The sequence below is a fragment of the Pleuronectes platessa genome, chromosome 15, assembly GCF_947347685.1.
Source record: "Pleuronectes platessa chromosome 15, fPlePla1.1, whole genome shotgun sequence".
Taxonomy (NCBI): Eukaryota; Metazoa; Chordata; class Actinopteri; order Pleuronectiformes; family Pleuronectidae; genus Pleuronectes; species Pleuronectes platessa.
The window spans coordinates 8,897,779-8,915,948 of NC_070640.1; the positions used below are offsets into that span (position 1 = coordinate 8,897,779).

The window sequence follows — 18,170 nt, forward strand, 5'->3', positions numbered from 1 at the left end:
ATGGCCGAGTCCAACCCGCTGCGGGGGTTCCCCCGCCTGCGCCGGGCCGCGGTAAGCTCCGCCGGGAGGAGGGGAGGTGGGAGGAGGGAGGCTCCATCAGCACAGCGAGGATACTGCAGCAGAGAGAGAGAGAGAGAGGAGAGAGGAGGAGAGAGCTGGCTCTGTCAGTGCTGCGACACACACACACACACACACACACACAAACACACACACACACACACACACACACGCAACAAGCACACACAAGCACAGACACAGAGGCTGGGCTCTGATCTCAGTGCTGCAGATATTTAACATGGCTGCAAGAGTCTGGTCCGGTTCAGATTCAGTGTTAAAAGTCTGGGAAGGGGCCCAGGACTGGACATGACAAGTCTGTGTGTGTGTGTGTGTGTGTGTGTGTGTGTGTGTGTGTGTGTGTGTGTGTGTGTGTGTGTGTGTGTGTGTGTTTGTGTGTGTGTTGACTGTATCTGCAGGTGCACAGCAGCATTAGTCTGTACCAGCTCTGGCACTGCAGTCTGTAACTATGTGTTCAAGTTGTGCAGTTTTATGTAACTGCTTTGGGAATATGTGTCTAATACTCACACATCTAATGTGGATCTGACCTGAGCAGACTGCAAATCACCTAACTGTATCCATCATGGCTGCTGTATCTGTCAATGTTAAGGTGCATTGTGACAAATGTGTATCATGCACCTTAGTATTGTGCTAATGGCTACTGTTCAAATGAAGGTGACTGGGGGAAAGAGCGTTCTGCAGAGCGACAGAGTCTGGAAGTCCGTGTATTGTGGTTGTAAAGACAGCTGTTGGAGTTAGAAGTCCACGTGTGCTGAAATACATGTAACCTTGTCTCTGCAGGTGAATATCAAGCCTCCCAGCCATTATAGCTGGGGACCAGGTGAAAGCCACGCTGCTTGAAATCAGTGCGCTTTCCCTCTCAGGTCCATCAGTTGGTGAAGTGGGAGAAGTGCGAGATAAAGTTTAAGCTATAAGATCTGTGCAAGAAAACTTGTGAGAAAAGACATTGTGGGCAGTTTTGGAAGAGAGGAGAGAGAGATGCCTGAACAATGTTTCAAGCAGGTGATGAAAGAGTGAAGATTGGTGATCTGCTCAGTGTCGTCCAAGCCTTGGTGCCTTCACGTGTTGTACATATAGACATCTGGACTATAGACATGTCATCTCACATCTAAGAGGCTTGAGGTAGTCACTTGTCCAAAGTCATAATAAGAACACCGTAATATTTGTGCCCCTGGGCTCCAAGACTGCACAGATTTGAATTTGCTGTGTATTTCTAAAAAAATATGGGCTGCAACTCTAAGTTGAGGATGGCACAGTGGTACAGTGCTGGGTTCAAAGAGTCTGAGTGGGTTTTCTCCAGGCTGTCCGGGCCTCCCTCCACAGTCCAAAGACATGCAGGTTATCTCAACTGAAGACTCTGAATTACCTGTAGGTGTGGATGTTTGTTATTTGCTGTCCATAAGCCCTGTGATGGAATGGAAGTGGACCCTGCCTCTTTCCCAATGTCTCCTGGAGTTGCAGCCCTCTCTGCTCCTATAACTTAAAGGATAAACAGAGTAAATATTGGAATTGGTCTCTAGCACAGCCAGAAACTTAGGTGCTGCAATAATGAATAAAAAACAGAGCTACAAACACACCTTCTGAATAATTCACACATCGACTGACACTGACGAAGTAGTGTCTGCTTTGTGTTCACTGTGGAAGAAGAATAGATTCTGTGGTACAGGCATGCAAACACGAGGCAGGACAGTTGATAATGAAGAGAGTCACAGAAGAGCTGAGTCAGTAAGTGTGTGTGTGTGTGTGTGTGGAGGGGGGGGGGGCACTCAAGTGCTGCAGAGACCCAAACCCTTCCCAGATTGACACAGAGACATGCTGATGCTATGTTGAGCTTTGCTAGAAGCCACGACTAACACCAGTCAGCTGTCGACATCACATCCGACGGACTCCTCTTATTTCCTCACTCTCTCCACTTGTAGTGCAGAGATGGGTTGGGGGATGGATCTACAATGTAAGGTTGACTTCATTAATGCCATTCTACATGTATATATCTATATATCTATATATGAATGTTGCAAGCCTTAGCAAAGCCCCAAAATAAGTAGAAATCACACATTTAGTCATCAAAATGTTTGACAGCAGCTTACTGAGTTTTTTAATTTGGAAATGTATACATCAGTGTAAAAAAAGTATAAATAAAATATTTGTGTAGTTTAAGCTTTTAGCTTTTTGTCCGTGTCCCATCTGCTACCATGGAGGTTGCAGGGTTCATGACCTGTACTCCAGCCAGCCAACAGGGGGTGATGAAGATAATTTGGCTTCACTTTGGTGCCGTCGTGCATCTGTATATATAGTCTGCATTTGGTTTTGGTCTGAGATGCTGGTGCAAGTGCGATATCGAGTGGCTATGAATGTCATTGATTCAACCTTAAATTAACTTGAAAAGCATCTAATACAAATTGTCTAGTAAATGTCTGTAAAAACATGTCAGGATGGGAGCTTTAAATACTCCTCCTGCTCTGCTCCTTTGTCTTTACAGCATCTAATAATATTACAACATCACACTTTCCATTTCAGACCTCATTTCCAGGCAACCTGCATTTGGTCTTGGTGCTCCACCCCAGCGGCTTGTTAAGCTCTGCCCCCAGTCCGTCCTCCAGCACTGACCTGGGCTTTCGCTTCAGCCAGGATGACTTCCTGTTAAAGATGCCGGTAAGACTTCTCTTCTCTTCTCTTCTCTTCTCTTCTCTTCTCTTCTCTTCTCTTCTCTTCTCTTCTCATCTCATTCTATCGATTTACATGTAACAAAATACACAAGAAGAACGACATCCCTACAAAAATTACAAATCTTTGGAAGAAATAATTACTCACCATATTACTACAGTTCAACAATGTAAAAAATATTGTTTCAGTATTTATACACACGAGTGCAACAAATAAATCCAAACAATAAAACTATGATTCAGTTTACTTACATATATCATTTTATTGCAAACAGGCATGAATGACAGACACAATCTTTACAGTAACACTTCTCTCTACATGACATAGAAATATAGATATGTTAGTAATGTGTGAAGAGGCCGACTACAGAGGTTACAATGTAAGTAGCGTATATTTGGCTGCGTGATGCCTTGTTTCTCTCTGTTTCCAGGTGGTGATGCTGCGTTCAGTCGGGGAACTTCTGCGCTACATCGATGAAAACCACCTGACCTCAGACTTTACTGCAAAAGTGGAATATTGTCAAAGTGACTGGATCGTCCTTCGCACGGTACAAACTTCTAATGCTGCTCTATAGTGTAGGTTAAACCTGTGCTAGGACGAGGTGCCCAGTCTGGACTAATGAGGTGAAATGCAAGAAATCAAACAAACAGCTTAGCCTGAGTCAGTGCTTCTGAATTACTAGATTCATCGAACTGCTGTGGAAGCACAACATCTTCTATAGAGCTGTGATCCATCTTTTGTCAGTAAGAGAATTCTGTCTTGGTGTAAAGGGAGAGGATTTCACCGCCCTTCTTAATTTTGGTGAATTTGCCAAACCTGGATGAATTAGAAATGTTCAGAATGGCTTCATGTGTGTGTGTCTGTGTGTGTGTGTGTGTGTGTTGTGTATGTGCGTGCAGTCCATTGAGACCTTTGCGGTGACAGTGAAGGAGATTGCTCAGCTGCTGCAGGGCTTTGGATCGGAACTGTCTGAGACCGAACTTCCGGATGAGGCGAACGCCATCGAGTTCCTGCTGCACTCACACACACACCGATACCGACAGATGAAGGTTATTCTCTCTCTCTTCTTCAGTTTTCTGCCTTTGCTCCGGCTTTGTGCGGCGGCCTGTTTTGATTTCCCCGTCTGTCGTTGATTCAGGATGATATCCGCAATGTGCTGAAAGAAGGACGCCTGCTGCTGTCCAACCTGGAAACTCTCAAGACCTCGAATAGAGACGCAGAGGAGGAGAGGGAAATACAGGGAGATATGAAGACTGTGCAGAGGTACAGTGGATTAACGTGAACACTGCACAACAACACAAGGAGCTCAGGTCATCGTTAGATATATTTTCAGTGTCAGTGAATACATGTGGTATTGAAAGAAAAGTATATACAGTAGATGAGAGCATGTAGACAGCTTGCTTGTCACTTTGTGTGCGTTTGTTTTAGGCTCCTGGCTCAGCTCAGAGACATGGAGGAGGCGTTTGATGGCTTCTTTGAGAAACATCACCTGAAGCTGCAGCAGTACCTCCAGCTGCTGCAGTATGAAATCAGTTTCCAGCAGGTACGATGACTGGGGCCTGTCTCTGATGAATCACGTCGGTGTTTTCTCAGTGTTACGCTGCTGTGACGATACACTGTGTGTCTCTGTGTGTGTCTTTGTGCGTAGATGGAGGACGTGCTGGAGAGACTCTCTGCCCAGGAGAAGGAGATCTCCTCTGCGGGAACCACTTTGGTTCAAACAGAGCAACTGCTGAAAGACCTGGAGACGCTGGACAAGCACGCTCAGGCAGGTCTCACACACAAACACACCCCCACACACACACATACACACAAACACACAAACACACACAAACAGTGTCCAAAATGGGTTGGGTGCACCACTTTCATTGCTTGGAAATCTCCCTTTTGTTTTAATTAGAGATTTTTTTTTTATAGTTTTAAAAGTTGCAACGTTTCATTTAATCATACACAAATGTTTTGTTTAGTTTAGTTGGTTTTTAGTTAATTTCGAAACCTGAAACCTTGATCTTTGTGTGTCTCTGTGTGTGTGTGTGTGTGTGTGTGTGTGTGTGTGTGTGTGTGTGTGTGTGTGTGTGTGTGTGTGTGTGTGTGTGTGTGTGTGTGTGTGTGTGTGTGTGTGTGTGTTATCAGGAGGAGATGGCTCGTGCCCAGGTGGTGATCCTGCACGGTCACCAGTTGGCTGCCAGTAGCCACTACGCCCTGGCGCTCATCGTCCAGCACTGCAACGAGCTGCGACATCACTGTGATGTCCTCACCACCGCCATGCGCACCAAGCGGGCCTCGCTCACCCGAGCGAGAGACCTGCTGCACCGGCTTGAGGACGTGAGAAATGCTCTGTGACGCACTTGCTCACAGATTTACATGTGAAATAAAAATCAAAGCATCATGAATTGTTTTGCATTCCCGTTTTCACTGGTGTTTTCTTCCGTGCGTCGTTGTTAATGCAGGTTCAGCATGAACCACAGCTGTATGTTAGTGTCAAAATGTTAGAGATATAAAGTCTTTCTCACAAATGCGAAAGGCCACCACACTCTGTTCTGCATCTTGGATTTGTGCTTCTTAAAGAGAACTACCGATCCAAAACCTTCCAAAGGCAATTTGCAAAGTTCATCCGGTGAATCTTTTCTTTCTTCTTAATTTTTGATTCCTTTAAGAAACATCTCAGCGAGTCCTTCACATGTCTTTTCTAGTGTTGTGTTGTTTGTCTTTGTGCAGGCGCTGCGTTGGTGTGATGAGGGAGCCTATCTGCTGGCGAGTCAGATGGTGGACAAGTTCCAAACTAAAGAGGGAGCCCAGGACGCACTGCAGTACCTGAGGTTTCACCAGGAGAGGGCGCCGTCCGTTCTGACTAACAGCCAGGACACCCTGAGCCTGGAGTTTGAAGCCATACTGACTCCACAGCTGCAGGTGAACCACAGCTACTGACACCAGCTACAGAAGAACCACAATCTCACCTCGACTTACACTTCTTACACCTCTCTAGTCCCAGATCTCCATAGTCACGGAGAAGCTGACCTCGGTGCAGTCCATGATCAGAAACAGAGAGCAGTGTCTGAGGAGGCTGGCGGAAGTGCAGGTCAGACCCATCCAGCTGGTGGCACCGAGGCCCGAGCCTGAGCAGACCTTGCAGCGCTGCAAGTCCCCGCTCTTCTCCCCGAAACATGGTACCAGCCTCTTTTCCTCTTGAGTTTTCTCATGAAAACAAGTCAGGAACAAGTTTCAGTCCAGTTTTGCTTGTTTTCAGAATTTTTCAATTGGTTTCTGCTTTTTGATTTTTTTTTAAATCTTGCAAAACTGTCTCATCCCGTTTCCCCCATCACCTGGACTGTAAGTTATACAAATTAGATGCCATCTCATGGGATTTTACCCATGAGCTATCTTTTTTCTGCCTTTTCTCGTTGCTCCGTCAAACTCTCTGCAGGTGTCGACCTAAACGTCCTGAACTCCAAGTTTTCCTTTGACCTTCTTCCTGGAAAGAGAGCTGCGAGGAGGAACAACAGCCAGCGCAAGGTGCGTGTGGGATTCCTATTTGTGAGGGGGGGACAATTGGATTTATTGTGCTGCTTTTAAAGTACAAAAATGTAAAAAAAATATGTAAAAGTGCAATAAATACTGTAGCTGTTCTGCCAACCTGTCGGCTGAGGATTCATCGTCTGGGGAACATGAGTTTTAACTTTTATCACAATCCGGATATTTCATACTTTTTTGAATTGCCATCCCTAGACTCATGCAAGCTCAATAATGTAAATTGTTTTAAAATATCTACAGTATAAATATAATGGGCTTTTGAAATGTGCCAAAAAAACGACTTTTAAACACGTCCATGCTGAGAGAGTTGTGTGTGTCTTTTGTTTTTCGTCAGATCGAGGTGATGCATGATTATCAAGGCAACCGGAGCTGTTTGTATGGCTCGAATCCCGAGACGGATTCAGAGGTGGAGGACAATCCAGAGCAGGTGACACGGTACGTCTCACCTGACTGTTAACGTGCAGCTGTATGTGTATGTGTGTCCTGCCACAGTGCACGCTGGGGCTTTTCCTTTGCTTTGAATTGAGTTGTTGTTCATTCTCACGGTTTTCTAGCCATATTATGAAGGAGCTGATCGCTACAGAGAGGATCTATGTGGACGAGCTGCTCTCTGTTCTTCTGGTGAGTGTGTGTTCTCGATTGTGTTACTATTGGTTTTGTAAGTTTACAGTGCAGAGCATCAGAGTTTGTTGGGTGAAAAGTCCCCCTGCTGGTGAGTTTATAGTAATAACAAAACAATAATGCTCCTCAAAAGCAAAAACTTCTCCTATACTACTACCACATACATTAGTCACATTATGTATAGACCTTTACGTCTTGATTGCAGTATAACATTATATTGGAGTTTTCATAGCATTTTGTGACAAAGACATACGCCATTTTTTGCTTGAAGACACAAATAACAGGAGTTAAAGCTTTAGCAAATTTAGATATTAAAAAACTTGAAAGGGTTTAATGGTATATTACATTTAACTATTAGTTGGTGTTTAAAAATTCTGTCAGGAACATTGGACGTATGACGTAGTGGATGTAATATTGATGTGAGTCATAATCAGACTATGCTCTGTAACATGTAAACTGGATTATTCTGTTAGCAGCTAATATAAACCCCATAATGGGAATAATGTCTTGTAGTCAGATTATTGGTGTCGATGTAAACATAGTCCAGACATGCCGATTTTCCCCAATAAAAAAATTGTCCCAGTTTTATCCAGTTTTTTTTTTCATGACCTCTCCTCTCCTCTCCTCTCTTCTCCTCTTCTCCTCTCCTCCTCTCCTCTCCTCTCCTCTCCTCTACTCTAATCAGGGCTACAGGGCAGAAATGGAGGACCCGTCTGTGTCTTATCTTCTTCCCTTTGCTCTGTGCAGCCAGAAGGACGTTCTGTTTGGCAACATGCCAGAGATTTACCAGTTCCACAGCAGGCGAGCCACATACACACACACACACACACGCACACACAAACACAAACACACACACACACAAAGCTCACAGGGTGTGGCAGAGTAGTCCTTTTCACAACAATCCCATTTCCTTTCACACCCCTCTTCTTCAGGATTTTCCTTCAAGATCTTCAGTGTTGCCTGGAGACACCGGAGCGAGTGGGGGCTTGCTTCCTGCAGCGGGTGAGGAAACATGGCAGGAAACATTAGGACTTAATGGTAAGTGATATGACACACAACGCATTTAAGTGCATACTGTCTGTGTGTGTGTGTCTGGTGTGTGTGTGTGTGTCTGTGAGCAGAAAGTGAAGTTCCAGGTGTACGAGCGTTACTGCCAAAACAAGTCTCGCTCTGAGTCCCTATGGAGACAGTGCTCCGATTCCCCATTTTTTCAGGTGGTTATATTTCATATCATCTACAAAACGGTTGCCTCAGCTTTTACAATGCGAATATCAGTCATTAATGAATCTCTCTGGCTCTCTCTGGCTCTCGCTGTCTCTTGGCAGGAGTGCCAGAAGAAGCTGGACCACAAGCTGGGTTTGGACTCTTATCTCCTGAAACCAGTCCAGCGTCTCACCAAGTACCAGCTGATCCTCAAGGTTTTGTACATCTGAGCCAGTCGGTGATGCAGGGTCCCACAGAAACACATCTCACTCAGAGACGTGAATGTTCTGAAGTGTTTTGAGTTCACACGTCCATCATTTCAGAAAATATTGAAATATTTTTTACCATCAACACCGGGAGGAAAACATAAAAAATCCATGAAGTAAGGAACAATTTAAAAGTTTTGGTTGCAAAAGGGAATTTGTCTATAACCTTCTCACATTTGGTGAACTTCTCTTGATCGTACAAATTGAGGGATAAAATAAGTTTGATCGAAGAAAATTATGGCGAGTAGAGACCAAAAAAAGACTTGAATCTTTGACTTAAGATGAAAGGGGGAATAATAATGAAATTCACCGTGCCTGCATTTTTGGGTCTGGCCTCTGTCGGTGCTGTGATGATTAGTTTAACACAGCTTTGAAAGAAAAAGAGGCCATGAGGTCTGTTCAGAAATGAGTTTTCTTCAAAAAATAAATACAGGGACATTGACACAGAGTCAGACAGCAGCAACGGGGACAAGAGGCGCTGAGACATAGAAAAATACGACCCCGTATGACGAGTAGATGCTTTAAACAGCCACAGATCAACGGCATCTTCTCAGACAAAAATGATTTGTTGAGTTGTAGACAGGCAGACAATAAATAAAGCTTATGTGTGGACGTTCATGCAGGAAGACATGAAAACAGACGACAGTAGATTAAATGAGATCGGACCTGTCAACCTGTGTCTGTGTCGTTGCTCAGGAGCTGCTGAAGCACTGTACGGAGGAGAGATACCGCTGTGAGCTGCAGGAGGCCCTGGACTCCATGCTGGAGCTGCTCAAGTCTGTCAACGACTCCATGCATCAGATCGCCATCACTGGATATCAGGTGACAGCTGCTCCAATCGATATACATGATGGATGCCACTTCTTTATGCTTTTATGCTTTCATTAAAAAATGGTCCGATCGAAGCTCTGAGAACGACGTAGCCACTGCCGTGTAATAAATCTAGTAAAAAATATATCTCATGTAATCTTATTTTATCTTTATCAGTGTATCATTAACCATTTTTTGCCTAAACACATTATAATTCACAAACCACACCATGACATTTAAATAAAAGCTTCTCAAGTTGCTAATAACCACAACCTGGTGTGATTCCTCATAGACTGAGCTGCAGTCTTGAATCACATTGTTACATGTCATTGGAAATCAATACTGTTGCGTGTCGAATCACAAATAGCTTCCCACTCATGTTGTTGGCTGAAGTGTCATCTATATGTCACCGTCTTCTCCGACCCTCCCAGGGTGACCTCAGCCAGCTGGGCCGGGTGCTGATGCAGGGAGGCTTTAGCGTGTGGATCAGCCACAAGAGGGCGGCAGTGAGGATGAAGGAGCTGGCCCGGTTCAAACCCATGCAGAGACACCTCTTCCTCTACGACCACGCCCTGCTCTTCTGCAAGCGCAGAGACGAGGACAACCACGACCGGACGCCCTTCTACAGCTTCAAATCCTGCCTCAGAGTAACAAATACATAATACACCCACGTTATTGGGAGCTACACCCAGTGCAACTCAACAGCCCTACAATAAACTCTCCCTTTGTGATGCTTTTCACAGACTTAAAGGTTAAGTGTGTAAGATTTAGGGGAAAGGGATCTATTGGTAAGGTTAGGCCTAACCCTTTAAACATAAAATAACCTTAGTGATGTATTCACTAGTTTGTTTCATCTAAATTTTATGAATTGTTGTTTTATTTAAGTACTTTGTATTTACATCAAGAGTGGGTCCTCTCTACGATAGCCGCCATTTTTTATTTTTTTATTTTTACAGTAAACCAGACTGGACAAACTAAATAACTTTTTTTATGACAACTGAAGGCTTTCAACAGGTTCTCTTTCATGTTTGGAAGGGGAGGGGGAAGTGAGGTGTGTTCGGCTGCAATATGCACCTTCACCACTAGATGCCACGGATTTCTACACACTGAACCTTTAAGTGGTCTTTTTGGAGGCTTGGATGCAGCTTCTAATCAAAATAACAGTGTAGAATCAGTCAATATTTCAGGTAATGGAGAAATTAATGAATTTTGACCCTTCTCTTTAGATGAGTGCGGTGGGAATCACAGAAAATGTGAAAGGAGATGTGAAGAAATTTGAGATCTGGTACAGTGGAAGAGAAGTAGTTTATATCGTTCAGGTATTTGATCTTCAGATTTTTCTTTTCATTGTTTTCCGTCAAGTTTTTTCTTGTATGTGGGTGAAAACTTCAGTGTTGAGCTCTCTCTCTCTCTCTCTCTCGCTCTCTCTCTGTGTGTGTGTGTGTGTGTGTGTGTGTGTGTGTGTGTCTAGGCTCCCACAGTGGAGGTCAAAGTTGCCTGGCTGACAGAGATTCGAAAGATTCTCACCAACCAGCTGAAAATGTGTCAAGGTTTCTATTGCTGTTATGAACCGTTTGCTCTCTCTATGTTTCCGTCTTTCTTTAAATTACCTGATTTCACCTAGCCTCCATGCCGGCGACACCCATGATGGGTGACCGATGTCAAAGTCACGGTGACCTCATAAATAATCCCTTTTTTGCCACCTGAATGTGTAATCTTAAAAACAGCTGTGGGAGAATCTTGTTTAGTTAGACAACAGCATGAATGTGTTAAATTTTGGTGGCTAAAGGTCAAAGTTCAAGGTAACGATGGTCTCATAAAACACGTTTCCGGCCCCTGGAACAATATATCTCAAGTCTGCCTTACAGAATTTCCCTTAATGTTAAAGTCACTTGAAGATAAACTGATTTGATTTCAGTGGTGAAAAGGTCATGGTGACCTCATTTGACTCTAGAAAGAATAACATGTAGACTGAAACTGTATTGGTCAGCAGAGGTATACAACAGCACTGGGTAATTTCTAGTTTTCTTTAAACTTGGGTTCAGCTCCAGTGTGAAGAGGAAATACAGAACTATAGAAACTTTCATTGTGAGCTTGTGTTCTTTACTGTTGATGCTCTCCAGCAGCGAAGCCTTTTTTATTTTGGAAACAGCACATGGGTTTGAATAAACGTTTTATTTTTATGTCTTTAATTTAATTCTGCCTCTGCGTCATCTGTCCCTTCTGTTTTCCTCAGATGAGCCTCGTTCTCTACCACTTACAGACAACACAGTTTCTGACAGGTGACGCTCTCTGCATGATCTCCTCTTTCTGTCCTGGCTTGTGATGGTGACAATGGGCAGACTCACCTATAATCCATTCTCAATTCAAAAATGGATGTAAAGTTAGATGAATGAAGGGGAATGGTTCCTCTCAGCAATGGTGTTTATGATGCAAATTCAATTTCTGAAATGATTTAATGATCAAATAACTCCTCAATCTCACCCACATGCCAGCCTGTCTTATTATTTTTCTGACAAAGCATCATGATTATCTGTGCACAGGATGTAAAAGCTATTAATTGAATTTCTACGACTGCAGCTTGTGTGTGTGGCCATGTGTTATCTTTTATCTTTGTCATTACCCTTGAGAACTGGAATTCATGACGACGTTGTGCCGTGCAGATGGTTTTAACACTGTTCATACTGAATTTCAGCACCATGGAGAGTGACTCACACCGAAGCTAATGCAAAATCCTTTTGCACTTGTTCTCAGTTATTATGACGACTGCTGCTTATTAATTCAACTCGCTGTCGTCTACACCCCCCTGGTTTCCACCACTGTTTAATTATCTTTGATTAGATGTTTGAAAGAGCTATTGACCATGATTGAGAGCCACTGCATTGACGTATCAAGCTGCTTTAGCAGTTCTTAAGTGTGTCAGCAGTAATCGTATTGATCCTTGTGTAAAAGATTCAGTATGTAAGATTCAGCTGAAAGGGATATATTGGTGGAATTTGAATATAAAATAATCCTCATGATGTTACAAGTGTGTGATCATCTAGTACGAATTGTTGTTTTCTTTACCGTAGAATGGGCCCTTTTTTAATGAAAGCTCACTGAATCTTTAGGCAATTTCAAAACATTATTCTCAGATGTTTCTTCAGTTAGAACACTTTAAACCTCGGACTGTAAATAAAGTTGGATGACATGTCATCACTTCTTCCTGTTTCACAAAAACTAAGCTAAAATATCTCAGATACAGGTGCCGCCATGTTGCCCTTTTCTGCGTCATTTGGAGTCTACACATGCTCGACCAATCACATGTCAGTAAATCATGATGTCACACCTTTGTTCAATAGCATCAAGTAACTAATCCAAATCAAACTTATCTTAAGATTTAACGCTTGAACAAACATCAGTGTGATAAGAAGTACATACAATTTTAGTTTGGTCTGTTTCTTTTTCACTAACATGGAGGAGGCAGGGTTTATGACCTATATTGCAGCCAGCCACCAGGGGGCGATCGAGTCGGTTTGGCTCAACATCCCAAAGTCGCTGCTCAGATGTTTGTCAGTCATTGGAAGTGCTGGTTCTCAGGGATAGTGACTATACTGGAAAATTAAGTTGTGTTTGGTCTGAATAGTTTTGGTGGTCAAACAGCATTTATAATTAATGAAAGAGTTTCTACTTTATTTAGCAGATGGGTTCAAGCTTTAATGTATTCAAATTTAATTTCATATCCATTCTCTGTCTGCATCTTGACTAAAGTCGAACCCATCTGCTGCTTAAAGCAGGTTAAAAACTAAACTGTATGAATGTCTAACGCTGTTTATATAAACCCTGGTATGTGTGAAAACTACTCTAACCTCAAAGTAACATTTCCATGCATTGCAGCGATCTGATAAAACTGATATTTGTGTTTTAAATTCAAACATCCAGTGAAATCAGACACTGAAATATATGTGACTGTGTATTCAATGGAACGTTGTATCAACCTACAGAATGTGGATGAGCTCGTTTTGTGACATCGTGAATGTTGTTGTTGTTGTCGTTCGTTTTGTTTGTCGTGGTCATGGTGATGCTGTTCAGTGCATCAGAGATGTGTGTGTCGTGGGGCGGAGCGTCGGTGGGAGGCTGCTCAGCGTGTCTCCCTGTTCCTCACAGCTCCTCTGCAACAAGCCACTCCTACAGGCGCCAGGGGGAGGAGTCAGTACACAGTAGTCCTGCCCACTCAGAACCTGTGGTTAACTCGCCCCGACGCAGTGAGTCATTGAGACTTCGTGGAACATTTAGCTTTCGCATTACTTTTGTCTTTGCATCATTGGAGGGTATAATAGCGACATCCTAGGAATCATAGACAATTGTTTTAGCATACGGACATATTTGTTTAGGGGATTTTTTACTCCGAAATATTACTATATTCTTCAGTTCCCAAATATCCATATCAGTCGGGCTCTTGACTGTAGTTTTCAGTTGTCTCAGTTGTCTGTCACCTACAGGTTGGCCTGTTCCGGCCCACTCTGTGGCGATCTGCGATGGCCTGGAGGACTGGGGCGCCACTGACCTCTCTAACCTCTCAGACTCGGAGGAGGAGGATCAGCCTACTCCGCTGGTGAGATGGTTTTACTGTCAGTTAGTTAGAGGTAGTGCTGGAGAACAGATTTGTTGTTCTGTCGAGGCAAATTCCTGATCACTAAGTGTTGCCATGATATCAGCCTCTACAAACCTTCCACATAATTGATGCTCTCAGCATCATAGATATCTGTCCCCTTATTATGGCCAGATTTCTTTTCCATAATGATCCATGAAAAATCCCTAGAAAATACGGGAAGATGTATTATACAATGAGAAGAAAGTGATACAAAATCCTGGATCCGGCCCCTGATAGGGATTCACACCTAAATTATAGTCTTGTTCCCTGACTCATACCACATCCTTTAACCTAGTTTTGTGGTAATAAAATTAGTAGTAACAAACCAACAGGGGTACAATCATAACGTAACAACAACTGCCTGATATTAGATTAACAGTAAAATAATCTTACTTTGCTTGGGTTCTGACTTTCATCTGAAGGGGCTGGTACTCCATATAAATCTATTTAAAAATATACATTGTTGTGCATGTAGAAAACTGAAAGAACAAGTGTCCATGTTCTGTTTCAGGTGGCGGGCAGGTACAGGGTTATGGTGGAGAGCAGCATGGCCAGCACTGATGACATCATCTTTAACTGCGGGGACGTCATACAGCTGCTCCGTGAGGATTCGACAGGAATGTGGTAATGTGTCCGAAGTTATGATTACAGCCACTTTAAAAAACAATCATAGGGATGAAGAAATGAAGAGAATGAATAGATAAGTAGAAACGGTGACGTTTCTGAGACTGTGGTTTGTTGTGTTGTTGACAGGAGGGTGAGGAATGTAAGTCGCGGTGAGGAGGGCCGTGTTCTCCCTGAAGACCTGCACAGGATTCTAGGAGAGTCCTGCTGAGAACCAATCAGAAGAGAGGATAGATGACGCCTGTATCTATTCTCCTTCCGCTTTTGTCACTTATTTGGCCCCCTCTCTCCTCAAAGCACAACATCAGCCATAAACTTTACACTTCAAACTACTGTGACAGTCAGAAGGATGTAAATTACAGAAATGGCCTCATAAGACTGTATCACAATAAACAACATAAATGGGACCTCACACTATTTTCCAGCATTAACGCAGAAGATTATCTGGACTGAAGATGCTAAACAGGGAGTTTTTATTCATACATACTGTGTGGACTTTTATTCATCGTTTTATCATTTCTATTTTCTTATGAAATATCAGAAACCATGCATATGCCTAATGACATATCATCACTGATCATGTGCCAAACAGCTCAGCTTTGTACAAAGCAACAATCTGCTTTTTGGAAAATAGCTTTAACTTGTGATGTCATTGTTTTGGATGAATTTATTTTTGCGTATCTGCGACCTCATATTTGAATGAGTGTGATAGGCCAGGAACACCAGGAAGGTGTCATTGGTGCAGAGTCATTTTTGATGATCGGAGCCATCTACAGTGACTGCCATCAGAGCTGCCTGGTGATGTTGTTCAGTAGTTAGTGAACTTTGCAGGAATTTGACGGATACATTTTCCCGTTTTCACGTTTCTCTTTACCTTTGCTGCTGCAGATGATGTATTATTTGCTGAATTTTGATTTGTGCCTTTGGAAACCTGGTCCTCCTCTGCTGCAGTTGTAGTTTCCACTGTCGCCATGAGATGAGGCCAGCTCTTTGTTTGCTGCTCTGCACTTACAACTCCCCCCCAATGCCCACTGATATTTATACTGCTGTTTAACACCAACAGGGAATCTGGACTTTGGGTAGTTAATGTTACTATAGTGTAGAATTGTTGATGCCAACTGATCTATTACCCTTAGATTGTGGATTATAGTGTAGTTACTTACATTACTGACAGCTTGTGACTGCAATAACAAACAAAGCTACATTTTATACACAGCTTTGGTCACTACTCGTGTTGTTTGGACGAACAGGTGATTTCTGCAGAATTTGCTGCATCTCTGCACAATTTAGAGTAACATACATTAATCCTAACACTGATCCATTTCCACAGTTGGAGAATTAAAGCAACACCACACATAATGCCACACTATCTAAATAAAGTGTGCTTAAGGATACTCAGTAATTAGTAACACTCCTTCATGTAAACTTATTTGAAATCCACCAAACACACCTTACACTGTAACATCATAATGTTATTGTGTTGGATCAGTTAGGCTGTAATATGTCCACAGTCCCTGAAACTGGCGTTTGCTGCTTCTGCTCAATTTGCACTTTTCTGATATGTTGAATCATCGTGAAAGCCTGTATGATAATGCACAATGTATATGATTATTTTCCAAAATTAAAGCACAGGATTATTGGATTAGAATCAACCTGACTGATGTGATTAATTGTCGGAGATGGAGAGCAGGAGGAGCCAAATGCAGGAGCAACAGATTCAGGTGAAAAAACGAACAAGTCCTTTATTGTAGGCAATAAATGAGGAAAAGGGAACTTAACTTAAGAGCGTTCCAAAAAACAAAGAACAAAACTCAACATGGAAGGAAACACTAGGGAAACAGTACAAAGCAGCAAAGCACAACGCGATGACAAGCGAAGACAACAAACTGACAAAGTCAAAGTGAGGCACAGTGACTCATATACACAAGGGGAGGCCGGGTTGGTTGAAAACATGTGAAACACATGAGGAACGTGTGCAGACGATCACAAGGGCAGGAAACAGGACCAAGGCAGGAAGTTAAGCTCCAGACACAGAAGGAACATCATTGCAAAATAAAATAGGGAGCAGAGAATTGTTTATTGACTTGTTCTGTCAATAAAACAGAACCAAATAGTCTTTGAGTCTCTGTGGGGTCAGGGCAGAATCAGGACAATATTTTGGTCACTCACTCCTAAAATCCTTTAACGGGAGCTTTTAGGTCTGCATGTTTTACCCTTTTTTCCAATCCATGAGATTTTGCAGCATATGCAGATTAAGGATTAAGAGTTTTTTCAGTGTCTTTAACTCTGTTTATTCTTTCATATTTCTACATAAGAACAAGACAGTTGTGGGTATGATTGTTTGGCCTGGGCTGATGCTTGTGCTCTACGGAGTGACATACCACAAGCTTCTCACCACCGAGCCGCTTGGCCTCCCTGTTTGATCGAAGACTCAATCGCGTAGTCATTTACTCGTCAAGTAAAGTAATCAAAAAATTGTTATTCAGAATAAATCAAACAAACTAACTTTATCTCTGTCCTCCATTGGAGTTTGGGTTAAAACTTTGCTCGGGGGAGTCCCGCAACTGATATTAGTTCCGGGAGGGTCAGAACAAGTGGGAAGTACGTGGCAGTGTTAATTTCGTTGACGAAGACTATGACGAAATATATTCGTTAACGACCTTTTTTCCATGACGAAGACGAGACGAAGACGTAACGAAAACGAATCTTTGAAAATAAAAACTATGACGAAATCTATTTTAATTTTCGTTGACGAGACGAGACGAGACGAAAATGTTGGTGGTTGACTAAGTCACAATAATTTTTAAAACATCATCGTATCAGGCCGTCATGAAGTATCAGGAGCGGGCGAGTGTGTGTGTCTGTGTGTGTGTGTGTGTGCGCCCCAGATAGCGCTCCGGTCCGTAGCTCCGCCCCCCGCCTCGCGCACTCGCTCAGAGAGACACAGTGAAAGCAGAGCGCGTTCTCGTGGAGCAGCCTCTCGGTGACCGACTGCTTCTTAACTATGGAAACAGTGAAAACCAGAGTTTCTCTGGTCTCAGCTGCTCAGAGATCAGCGCAGCAGCTTCTTCATCAGAGCAGAAGCTGCAGTTGGTTTGTACCGATGTTCAGTTTCTGTGTCCGGCTCCAGTCTGACCTGCTCTCCCTTTTTGTTTTCACATTTAAAATTAAATATATATTTTTAAGCTATTAGGCTGCAGCTATATGTTTTTATAGAAAAGGAGTTTAATGTGGCTATAAAATGTGACTAAAACTAGACTAAAATGGAATTAGTTTTCGTCGACTAAAACTAGACTAAAATGTAATTTGTTTTCGTCGACTAAAACTAGACTAAAACTAAGAAGGATTAAAATGACTAAAAGGTGACTAAAACTAATATGCATTTTCGTCAAAAGACTAAGACTAAGACTAAATCAAAAATAGCTGCCAAAATTAACACTGGTACGTGGAGGGGTGTGTGGTTCGTCCAGTTAACTGGTTTTATTTGTGTCAATATGAATAAACATTTTAAAATGGAGCGACGCCAGCAAGCCAGTTCAGGCCGGCAACTCATGTGACATACATCACATGTCAGACCGCACTCTCTCCACAATCATCTATAATACACACCCACCTTATTAGGCGGTCTGTTTTAAGCAGTTTAAACATTTCCCTCTGCCCAGCTTGTAAAAGATCAAACAAAGTATGACAAGTTTCAAGGTTTCTATTATTATATTTATATAATAAATAAACGTGAAAAATCC

The 18,170-nt window shown here is 42.7% G+C and overlaps 1 protein-coding gene across 1 annotated transcript; it reads left to right on the plus strand.

Moving 5' to 3' along the window:
* Nucleotides 1–14,638, plus strand: LOC128457042 (proto-oncogene DBL). Its single transcript, XM_053441547.1, has 26 exons — nt 1–51; nt 2,593–2,727; nt 3,170–3,286; nt 3,639–3,788; nt 3,878–4,002; nt 4,168–4,282; nt 4,388–4,507; nt 4,873–5,064; nt 5,458–5,649; nt 5,726–5,906; nt 6,164–6,252; nt 6,605–6,705; nt 6,825–6,891; nt 7,577–7,692; nt 7,824–7,893; nt 8,013–8,105; nt 8,217–8,309; nt 9,057–9,182; nt 9,602–9,817; nt 10,397–10,489; nt 10,642–10,720; nt 11,407–11,452; nt 13,242–13,414; nt 13,652–13,764; nt 14,315–14,427; nt 14,557–14,638. Exons 1-26 carry the CDS (start codon nt 1–3, stop codon nt 14,636–14,638), a joined length of 3,048 nt encoding a protein of 1,015 aa, XP_053297522.1.
* The last annotated feature ends 3,532 nt before the right edge of the window (nt 14,639–18,170 follow it).

Excerpts from the sequence above, each read along its gene's own strand:
- LOC128457042 (XM_053441547.1), top strand. The coding sequence starts at position 1 with ATGGCCGAGTCCAACCCGCTGCGGGGGTTCCCCCGCCTGCGCCGGGCC. Across the intron at positions 6,253-6,604 it reads GGAACAACAGCCAGCGCAAG|ATCGAGGTGATGCATGATTA; the intron begins GTGCGTGTGGGA and ends GTTTTTCGTCAG. Across the intron at positions 7,693-7,823 it reads ATTTACCAGTTCCACAGCAG|GATTTTCCTTCAAGATCTTC; the intron begins GCGAGCCACATA and ends CCTCTTCTTCAG.